This window comes from Arvicanthis niloticus, chromosome 13 (assembly GCF_011762505.2).
Source record: "Arvicanthis niloticus isolate mArvNil1 chromosome 13, mArvNil1.pat.X, whole genome shotgun sequence".
Classification (NCBI taxonomy): domain Eukaryota; kingdom Metazoa; phylum Chordata; class Mammalia; order Rodentia; family Muridae; genus Arvicanthis; species Arvicanthis niloticus.
In genome coordinates, this window is record NC_047670.1 from 35,120,978 (window position 1) to 35,131,723 (window position 10,746).

Genomic DNA, 10,746 nt, shown 5'->3' on the forward strand with positions numbered 1-10,746 from the left:
TTGTTTACAGATTCCTTGAATTAGACTTTGGAAGTAACTCTCATATTCATTTCTTTCTCTCCCTCTTCATTCCTTTTAAAAACAAATCATTTTTATTTTATGTGCACGTGTGTATGCACCATAGTGAGGTGTACTATAGCCAGAAAAGGCATTGGTTCCTGTGGAATTGGGTTTGAAGCAATTGTGAATCTCTGTAGATTCTGGGACTCCAACACAAGTCTAGTAGTTGGCATTTTTCTTGTGCACATGTATCTGGGTTCATTTACTGTCTCTCTCTCTCCAGCCTCTCTTCTGTTTTAATTCTCAGTTTAGTTTGGACCTTGATACCTAAAAGCACATGTTGCACCCATTTCCTGTGTCGCCTTCCTTCTGCCTCTAGATTGTCCAGCATGTTCATAGTCAGATCAGCTGTCACGTAGGGATTGTTTCTGCTCTGACAAGATGATGTGTATATGGCTTTGCTTATGGTGGTGTCATCTCTATTCTGCTGATTCTGAAGGTGTCAACTGTCTGTCACTGGTTATATTCCATGATCCTTTCTCATTTGAAATCCTGACAAAATATGGTTAGTAGTCACCCAGTGGATTGGGTTGGCTCCCTTTTAGTTTTGGCTATACTACAGTTCACTTTTTAAATCATCTTATTCCACAAACATTTGAACAGTAAATAACTGTTTTAAGTCCTAGAAGCAATTAAATGTCTAAGTCCAATTTTAGTCCAAAGAGAAAAACCTTAGTAGGGAAGATAAGTGAATCTGCCTGCACTGTGAAGTTAAAAGGCTCAGAGAGGACCGTGGGCTGCTTAGAGTAAACATGGGAGATGTAAGTCCTGTCTTAACCTAGGGGACACAGGGAATGCCTCTTAAAGAAGACACAGTTTGAACTGAGCTTTGAAAAGTGAGAAGTTAGTCAAGGTGATTGCTTGCTCACTCATTCATTCATGAATTCATTTGCAAAGGGAATTAGAAAGCAGAAAATATCCTAAAGGAAGGAGTTATTGGTAAATAGATGAGTACAGAAGTTGGCTAGGGATCTCATGTTGCCGAAAGATGTAGGATTCAAAAAGAATTGTGAAGAGTACTCAAAATTCCACCCTTATGGGGATGGCTTTAGGAATGATGGAAGTCGAAGTCTAAACTTTTGTTCTGCCTCATGAGTTTGGAATTTTTAGGTCATGCTTGATTTTGACCTTGGGAATTTTACACACATGGTATGATACTCAGCACTGGTGGGTGTCAGCCACGCCCTCTCATGTTCACAGATGACAGTTCTCAGATGCCAGTTTTTTAAGTCATGTGGTGAGAAAGGAGAGAGTATGCAACACATGTGTGCAGCACTCTCAGATTGTAGGGCTGACTGAGAGCTGTTTGTATCTTGGACTGCCCTTGGCAGATTTCTTTTTCTTCCTATAATTTTATTTTTTTATTTTTTGATTGTTTTTTTTCTTTCATTATTACTGTTTCCTGAAGTCCTCTTTGTGCTAAGACGTAATTGATGGTTTCTGCTGAGTAGTAGCGTCTTCATAGTGTTTTATATCCTTTAAATTACAGGCGAGCCTGATTTGGCTTCTAGTTCAGATGTAAATGGGAGTACAGAATCGTTTGAAATGGTTATTGAGGAAGCAAGTACAGATTTGGCAATAAAACAAAACTCTGGTAAGATGTTAAGAATACTTTGCAACTTTATTAGATCCTTTCTGGGGCTTAGCTTTTGTGTTGAGCTGTTTGCATATTGCCTTATTATCTACAGTGGAGTTCTTTGTCAATGTGATTGTTCTAGGAAATATGTTTATATGCTTAGAATAATTCAAATATTATAAAGTTATAGCTAGAGTGTAGTGATTTCAGTTTCATTGTTTATATGATAAACACCAGATTTATTTTATCATCTTGCAGATGTCTTGTTACATCCTTTTTGAGCATATGATTATCTGCAACGTTTTATGGAAAGCTATCTTTTCCCCAGACATACATACATAACCAAAAGACATGCACTTCTATTTTGAGATTGATGACCCTGTTTTATTCTCTCCTTTGTTGAAAGCTCAACTAGGTGGGTGCCACAGGGGTAGAGGAGTCTAGGAGCCTCAGATTGGAAGACCTTGCTGCTCAGACAGTCTGTGAGTATATGGTTGTCAAGCTGTCTGTGTCCTTTGTAGGGGCCACAGCAGAAGCAGATTGGGTCCCTCTTGAGCTGTGTTTTGGAATTCCTTTGTTCAGTTCTGAGTTAAACCGGAAAGTTTGTCAGAAAATAGCTACACATGGCCTGTGCAGGAAAGAGAGGTAAGGCTTACGTTCTTCATCTCGAGTTTAAGCTGTTACTGACATTGCTCTGGCTCACTTTGTTAACTCATATGTGAACATAGCAATTGCCTTATATATTGGCTGACTGAATAAAGAAAAAGGTTTTAAGTTTAAGAGGGGTGCGTGTGTGCATGTGCATGTGTGCAAGTGTGTATGTGAAGTTTCAATAGATTAGAAGTTACTCAAAAGCAAACATTTGTGGTTCAAGCTTTTGTAAGTTTGCTTGTCCATCAGACATGATGAAAGTGGGAAATGGCTATGCTTATATAAAGAATGAACCTGTTTGATTTTTTTTTTTAAATACATAAATGTCACCTTTAATTTCAGCACCCCAGAGACAGAGGCAGGAATTTCTCTGTGAATTGGAGGCCAGCCAGGTTTACATAGTTAGCTCTAGGCTAGCCAGGGGCACATAATAAGACACCCCCCCCCCCAAAAAAAAAAAAGTCTGGAAAATTTCTCTATACAAGTGTACTGTATACACTCAAATGCTTGTCATGAGATAAAGTTATTTTTTTGGTGACTTTCTAAACATTTTCCACTTTGTATATTTTTTGAAATGCATGTTTTGCTTTTCAGAGATGACAGGCAGGTTTGACCTCATGGCAGCTCCAATCCTTTGGGAGTGGCTACAGAGAGGCAGTGCAGGAAAGACTCACTGAGCCCAGTTGTCACAAAGGGTGGTTTGGAGGAGAGATACCCACGGATTCTGTCTTTTAAACTTAGGAAAACAAAGTTGGACAGCAGATAACTTAAATTATTTGACTTAATGAAGCTTATATAGAGTATTCAGCTGATAATTTCCACAACCATTCTCTGAAATATGTATGACTAAAAGAATAAACACTAAGTTGGGTCTGCAACTCAGGTATTGCTTTCTCTGCATCCGCTGCAGCCAGGAATCTTGGCATGCACTATTTTTCCCTAAAAAGAGTTGTTTCTGTGATTTTAAGGCTAGGAGCAGCATATGTCTGTGGGTGTATCTTGACACTGTCAGTTTGCTAAACAGTGCTCACTGCTCCCTAAGGCCTGTGCTTTCCAGGGCCATGGGTTTTGATCAGATTTATAGTAACAGGGATGCTCTGAAGGTTCAAGGAATGTTGAGAAAAGGAGGCTGAATATAAAATACCATCTTCTGGGCCAGACCCTGCTATTGTAATCACAAGTGATGGAGAGCATGTGGATGCCTGTACTGTTTCTGCAGAAAGATGGGCCAGCCCATCAGTACTCACGCATGGATGGATGAGGGGATGAGGGCCCCCACCCTTCACTGTTGGACTATTTACTATTGATAGGGAGAGGGAAACTACTGCTTTCAGTTGTGAACCAACTGGTGACACCCTACTACCACCCAGGATCCAGTGCATAGTTAAAATCCACTGGTGACACATGGTCCTAGCTAAATTAAATGGGCCACCAAAGTTGTGAGCTTGGGGAAGAAACCAGTAGGGATGAGAGAGGGATGGGAAGGAGACAAGAGAGGTGTTGGTCAAGAATAATCAGAACCCTTTGTATACATATATGAAAATTTATATTTCTATGTATTAACAGTTTATGAATAGAATCTTTTGGAAAATACAACTTCAATTTTTGGTTATATAAATTGTCCTCCCTAGTACCAACTTCTGTTTTGGTCACTATTCTATTGCTGTGAAGAAATACCATGACCGAGGCAACTCTTATAAAGGAAAGCATTTAATTGGGGGCCTGCTTCCAGTTTCAGAGGCTTAGTCCATCATTCTCATGTTAGAGAGCATGGTAATAGCCACAGTGCTGGAAAAGGAATTGAAAGGTACATCCTGATCTGCAGGTAGAGGGTTGTGAGGAGAGAGAATAAGCACACCTGGACATGGGGTAGCCCATCCCCAGAGGCGCAGTTCCTCCAACACGGCCATGCCTTCTAATCCTTCTAATCCTTTCAAATGACACACCCTAGTGATTAAGCACTCAAATATATGAGCCTATGGAGGCCATTCGTATGCAGATCACTACATAAACTTATATTTAAATTTAGATTTAAAGTATGATATTTTATTTGAAAATGGCTTCCTCTTTATATACAAGTTCCTGTTAAAAAGAAGATAAAATTGTATTGATACAAAGCATTTCAATTACTTAAGAATTTTGTATTTTATTAGGTTACATATTTATACATAAATTATTTAAATTGATAAAATTTAACTTGTAATATTTTGGCTTTTTACAAAAAAAAAATATTTGGTTAAAATTTATTTTCTTTCCCTTTTTTTTTTTCAGCCTTCAAAGTCTCTTACATTCCAGTAGAAAACTCTCCCTACAAGTCCTTAACTTTGTTCATTCATTCCAGGTAACGTAATCCAAAACAGTGCAAACGGTGCTTGTCCAGAGCCTTGTATAATGTGTGAAAGCCCTTCCTGATTGAGTTCACATCTCCCAGTAGCAGGATCTGTAAGGAGCATGATTCAAGGTGTTAATTACTTGTACATGTTGCTGGTCAGGCCTTCCTAGACAAGGCCTAGCCTCTGTGTTCTGTGCCAGGGTGCACGCAGCAGAACAGGCCTGAGCACGTGTTGCGTGTCATGTGTCCTGCATGCTAGTGCGGAGGCCAGGCTGTAGTGCTGATGCCTGCGGAGCTGCTTCCCTGCCGGGTCAGTGGTGAGGAGAGAGAGAGCTGGACTTTGAAGGTTCATAAGTAAACATGAGAATAGAATGTTTCTGTTCAGAACATCTAATTCAACATTATGAAGTCTGGTTTTAGAGTTTTTCATTCATTTATTCACTTAATTCGTTCATCCATTTAATAAATACTTGAGTCTACTCTCTGCCATTCCCTTTACCAAGTGACAAGGAAACTGATGTGGAGGCCACTAGTGGAGCATGCGATACTGTGAGAGACTGATCACACATTAATGTTTGTAAGATTTCAACAACTGCTTTGAGGGAGCTATGCCCCAGAGCCTACAGGATGGAACAGAAGCCTATAGAGTGGAACAGAATATTGCAGACAGGCAGGACATGCATCAGGAAAGCACTGGGCACACAGTAGCCAAGATGATAGAAACATCCTGAAAAAAAGGAAGTGACAACAGGTGAGGTTGAGGAGGGCCAGGTCTTCCTGAGCATGGGGAGAACCTGTGTATGCACCAGATACCAAGAGACACTGCTGAAGGCTGGAGAAGGGACGAGACTGTTTCTGATAAGTCCTTTAAATTGTGTGTTAGTGTTGGAAAGGTGTAGACTAGGGGCAGAGGTAGTCAGATGCCCTGGTAACTGCCTGGGGAAGACATGTTGTAAGTGAGCACTTTGCACATGGACACCCAGTAAAGGGCTGTTTATTGTACACGTACCATCATGCCAGTAAATCACAACAATACGAAAGTATAATATACGGTCAGTAAACAGTTTCTCAGGACTATACTCCACTTTGGAATCCACTAACCGTGGCTGTGGTGAATGCGGAACTGTTGAGATATTCTGGAGATAGATTTGTAGAACTCAATGAATTAAGTGAAAGAGAAGTAATGAGGGTGTAGTAGGGAAGTCAAGACTGGATCTCATACTTCTGTTTACCCAGAGGAGTTGGATGGGGAAGGCTGGGGAGGAAGTGGGGACTGAGCATGGTAAGTCTGTATTGTGGGGAAGACACTCTATGGCCATGTCAGACACTTGGATGCTTGAGAACGTGGGTCTGAGTATGTCCATCCTGAGGCCTGGCACTGCCTCCTCGCAGAGCTGTGTACTGTAGTGATGTGTGATGGGGTTTTGTGGCATTCTCCTGTAGGTGGTATTTCCTGCTAGGTCCAGTTGCTGAAAACTAATCTTTTATCTCATAGACCATTTCTGATTGTTTTCAAAGCACTTGTTATAGGTGCTTGTCAGTCTGCAACTATTTCCCGTGGCCTCCCGTAGTACTGTGCACGCTGTGAACATTTCCTGGGTAGTCGGTTTCATCAGGTCTGTTTGTTTGCTGCAAGCACATGTGAGACAGTTTTCTTGTTCTTGGCTTTTAGGAAGGTGCTGCTACTCTGGATCTTCACTCGGAGCCTGGTTTCTCAAGTGTGCTTTCACAGTCGTCCTGCGCTGACATGGGAGTTCCACTTCCTGCCAAGAACTTAATGTTTAAAGATGGCGTCTTATCAGAGTGGAGCGGACGCTCGCCTTCCTCCCTGCTCATTGCTAGTCTCCATTTGCAGTAATTTGATTACAGCATTTATTGCTCACACTCTCCGCCTTTTTCTTTCTGAACACTGGCTTCACAATGTCAGCCATTAAGCTTCCAGCTGCCTTGGTGCAGGTCGAGCTTCACTGGTAGGAACCGCTCGGAATGTGCTCTTGTTTTCTGAAGCCAGAGACCTGTCGTTACACATCTTACTGCAACAAAGTACTTTTCAGCAGCCAGCACTGTACTTGAGACAATCTGCATTTCTTTTATAAAACTAAGGACACACTTTATAGGCTGTAGATGACTGTTAGGTTTATAAGCAGTCACTATGAATATTGCAGTTGTAGTTTTATATGTAAGTTTCTCAGACATAAACCTGGTTTAATTTTATATTTTGTTACCTACACTGAGGGGATCACGGGAGGAGGTGGACTCTTCTCCAAAAGGCTTCTTGGTTCTTGAGGTAGTCACGCTAGAAGTGGCAAGCATCCAGCAGTGAGGGGTGTGTACCAGGACATTAAGGGTTGCTGTGGATGTCAGTAAATTATGTATGCCAAGTGAACACGATTGAGGGTATGTCAATCAGCATAGTTATGTAAACCTAACCTTGATTTATAAGGTCCTAACTGATGATTCATTGACATCTTATGAGAGCTATGGAAAACATTCTATTTTTAAATGATGTTTGTATGTGGACTTCTGTTGTCATTCACCTTGGGCTTTATATTTTCATAGAGTCTTTATGGAAAATAGAATTTATTTTCCATTTGTAGTTGAGGCTGTTGCTTGTCTCATTTTGTCTTGTAGCTTTACCTATGAACTGTTAGGGCAATTGACCTTGATGATTTAAACCACGGATTGTGATTGAGGTTGGAATGGCATGGCAGCAACCTCGGGGCTGTGTTTTTGGACTTGGCTCCATGGTAAAACGATTCCTCAGACACAGCATCTGGACCTGAACCGGCCCACAGCTCTGGGGGAGTGGAGAAGCGCCGACTAGCTTCATGTGCTTCTGTGGGCATTGGGTCCTTTAGTGTCTCAAATGTCAGAAGTTTGGGGACTACACTTAGACTTTCCAGGTCACCTTCCCTGGGGTGTTTGTGTGGTTAGTTGAGCTCCCCTAACCAAACTGGTCAAGCAACATACCTGAAACACTCAAGCATTACACTGATTGAGAACATTTGAGCCTAACAGTTTTGCTGATGGCTTTTGTTATTTATACAACTGATATTTGTGTAATTAACAGGCTTCTGCAAGTATATGGCTTTCTTGAAACTGTTAAAGTGGCCATGCATTTAATACCATGGCCTATCTGTAGAATTGACGATTTTGGACCAGGTTACCTATGGCACAGTTAGTGCTGTGATGGGGTAAATGAAGTAATGTTTAGTTTTCTACTTTGTCTTGTGTAAGGTAGAACTGTATGTATGTCACGTTTGTCTGTAAAAGGAAAAGTACATAGTAATATTAAAATAATTTCTATGACTGTGAATTACTCATTTATTTTTCCAATTACTGATACTGTACATTCCTAGTGCTGTTAGTTAGATGTGTATGCAACTTTTACAGTTTCAACTGAAAGTTGTATGTATTTCTTTTGATCAGGGCTCTTTAATCTCATTTGCTTTGAATGACTTAACTATAGGTATTTATCTTTGTATTAGTAGTCGAATGCCAACTCTAATGACATGTACACTAATAAAGAATTGAACAGTTGTAGTTATGACAGTCCAGTTATTGCTGAGTTTATAGCTTAATGAGAGTGATTTGCTGCTATAATTTCTTTGCAAAACACTGAAAAAGAGATGGAACCTAATGGTGATCATGAACTTCAGGGACAGTACTTTTAAAACAAAAGAAACACTTTACGTCTCTCTGGATTCTTGTTTAGTAGGGAGATTGAGACCATCAGATTCCCAGCCAAAGTCCTTGTTTTCTGTGGGGCCATTTGCTCTTTAGAGAGGATGATGTGTGTTTGTGTTTCACTTTATGACTGTGCCTGGTTCCCTCCACTCATGTTAGCTCACGCAGAGAGGCCTCTGTTAAGTTGATAAAAAATAAATAAATAAATATAGACTTTGTTCTTTGCCAAAGAAGATTGATAAAAGTTGTGTCCAGTTATTTTGCAAATATTTAATTTCATCTGGCTTTGTACCACCCTCTCTCCTTCCCCACTCTGTAGAGCTACTAATATCAAAAAGTGTATACAGTTAGTAAAGGTCTAGTTTCACCTCAAGTGTATCTAAAGAAATGCAACTTTGTATCACTTAAGTTACAGTCATCTGCTTACTGCAACCTGTGGGTTGCAACCTTTTGGGGGGCTCAAATTATCCTTTCACAAGGGTCATATAACAGCAAAACAACAGTTACAAAGTAGTCAAAAAAATAATGTTATGGTTGGGGATCACTACAACATGAGGAGCTGTTTTAAAGGGTCACAGCATAGGAAGGCTGAGAACCACTGCCTTAGAGCCTTTCTTGTTTAACATGTAACCAGATGGTTTTTTGTTTGTTTGAGGGAAGTGATTTCCCTTCCTGGGTTGTTTGTTTTCTCTGCCATTCTCATTTACTTTTTATGTTCAGTGTTTCAAATACACTTTGTATTAAAGGATTTTAAAGTACCAAAACTGTAACTCAGTACAGTGGATTGTTTTCTGTTATGCTGTTAATATCCAAGGAAATTGTATAAAGTGTTGTCAATTTGATTATTGACACAAAATAACATGTTTACAAATAAACTGTGGTGTTGATCAAGTTGCTGTAGAGTGTCTAATTTCTGTTTTAATATTAAATACACCTGTGCTTTTCAGCCTGGCTTTCCTGTGCTTTTTTAGCTAACTTTAAAATTCTGTCCTAATACCAGATTTGCAAGAAAATTTCCAGGTTAGGCTAGGGATGTTCATTGTCTTTGCACTGGCTGCTTTTATATCAACTTGATACAAGCTAGAGTCACTTGGGAAAGGGGAACCTCACTTGAGAAAATGCCCCCACGAGGTTGGCCTGTGGTGTGGGCAGGTCTGTAGGGCATTTTCTTAATTAGTGATTGATGTGGGTACCGACACTCCTGGCCTAGTGGTTCTGACTGCTATAACAACACAGGCCATCTCTGAGAGAAGTCAGGGAGGAACTCTGAGGAGGCAGGAACTTGGGGGCAAGAACTGATGCGGAGGCCAGGGGTGCAGCAAGTGCTTTTGACCACAGAGCCATCTCTCCAGCCCTTGAGGTAGTCCATTGTCTAGTTGCCAACTGTTTTCAGTTGTTGTCCTTCATAGACCATGGTAGAAACACATGGTCTACCATCATATGATTGGATGGGGTCCTGTGACTCATCTGGCCAAGGGTGAACAGACTTAATGGTATCCATTCTGGAAAGAGGCCTCTGAATCTCCCTGTTAGTGGAGTGACTAATGACATTTAAGATGCGGTGTTTTATCAGCCTGGGTGCCTGAAGACAAGGCCTACCTTACCCCCATCTGTAATGGGCATGTTTCTACAGTGGGCCTAGTATGATGTCATAGAAAAGAATTCCCACAGTAATCTGTTGTTAAGTCTTTCCTCTCGTTTGCACACATGTCCTGGCCCAAGCTGCTGCTCCAGTCCTCAGGTCAGGGTCTAGCAAGAGAGAGTGGGGATGGAGACAAGACAGAGGTTCTGATCAAGTCTCTAGTCTCCTTTATTGAAAGAAAATCCTGGGTATTTATATGCTTTGCCTCGTGCCTTGTAGGCGTGGATACCACGTGCACCTTGCAGCTGGGGGTACTAAACAGCAAAACAAGATATGTGGGATAAACAAGATGTTTATCAGAGAGTGCTCAGCTGTTGTAGGCTGTTGAAAAACAAGTCTCTTGTCAGGGTATATGGCTTGAGATGTTTGCAAAGATGATAGCCGCTTTCTCGGCTCCCAACATACACATGCATTGTGAGGCCAGATGTCCTTTGTACATATCAGTCAAAATAGCGTGTCACAACAGATGGATTGCAGAAGTGGATGAGAATCCAGCTGTCAAAAGTTGAGAGCAATGCTACTTTGTATCAGATTGCCTTTGTTTGGGGGAAAGCTATTTTCATAAGATATGTTCACGTGCAATGAGTTTGCTGTAATTTGAGCATAACTAATAAAGTTACTTACTTTTTCTCATTTTTAATCACCAGTGCAGTCAATGTTAGTAATATAATCCACTCAGAAGCCCTTTGGGTTCCTTAACATTTTAAGAAACTTTTATTGTGTGTGTACATGCATGTATGTATACATGTGTGGAGGTCAGAGGTTAGCTTTCAAGGTTCAGTCTTCCCACCAGGTGAG

The 10,746-nt window shown here is 40.7% G+C and overlaps 1 protein-coding gene across 1 annotated transcript in view; it reads left to right on the top strand.

Moving 5' to 3' along the window:
• Positions 1 to 9,197, top strand: part of Fam91a1 (family with sequence similarity 91 member A1) — a 39,298-nt gene extending 30,101 nt beyond the window's left edge. Inside the window, exons 21-24 of the mRNA XM_034516492.2 lie at positions 1,550 to 1,654; positions 2,158 to 2,281; positions 4,559 to 4,628; positions 6,292 to 9,197. Coding sequence (XP_034372383.1) covers positions 1,550 to 1,654; positions 2,158 to 2,281; positions 4,559 to 4,628; positions 6,292 to 6,477 — 485 coding nt within the window. The 3' untranslated portion in view covers positions 6,478 to 9,197. The remainder of the gene's footprint in view (positions 1 to 1,549; positions 1,655 to 2,157; positions 2,282 to 4,558; positions 4,629 to 6,291) is intronic.
• The last annotated feature ends 1,549 nt before the right edge of the window (positions 9,198 to 10,746 follow it).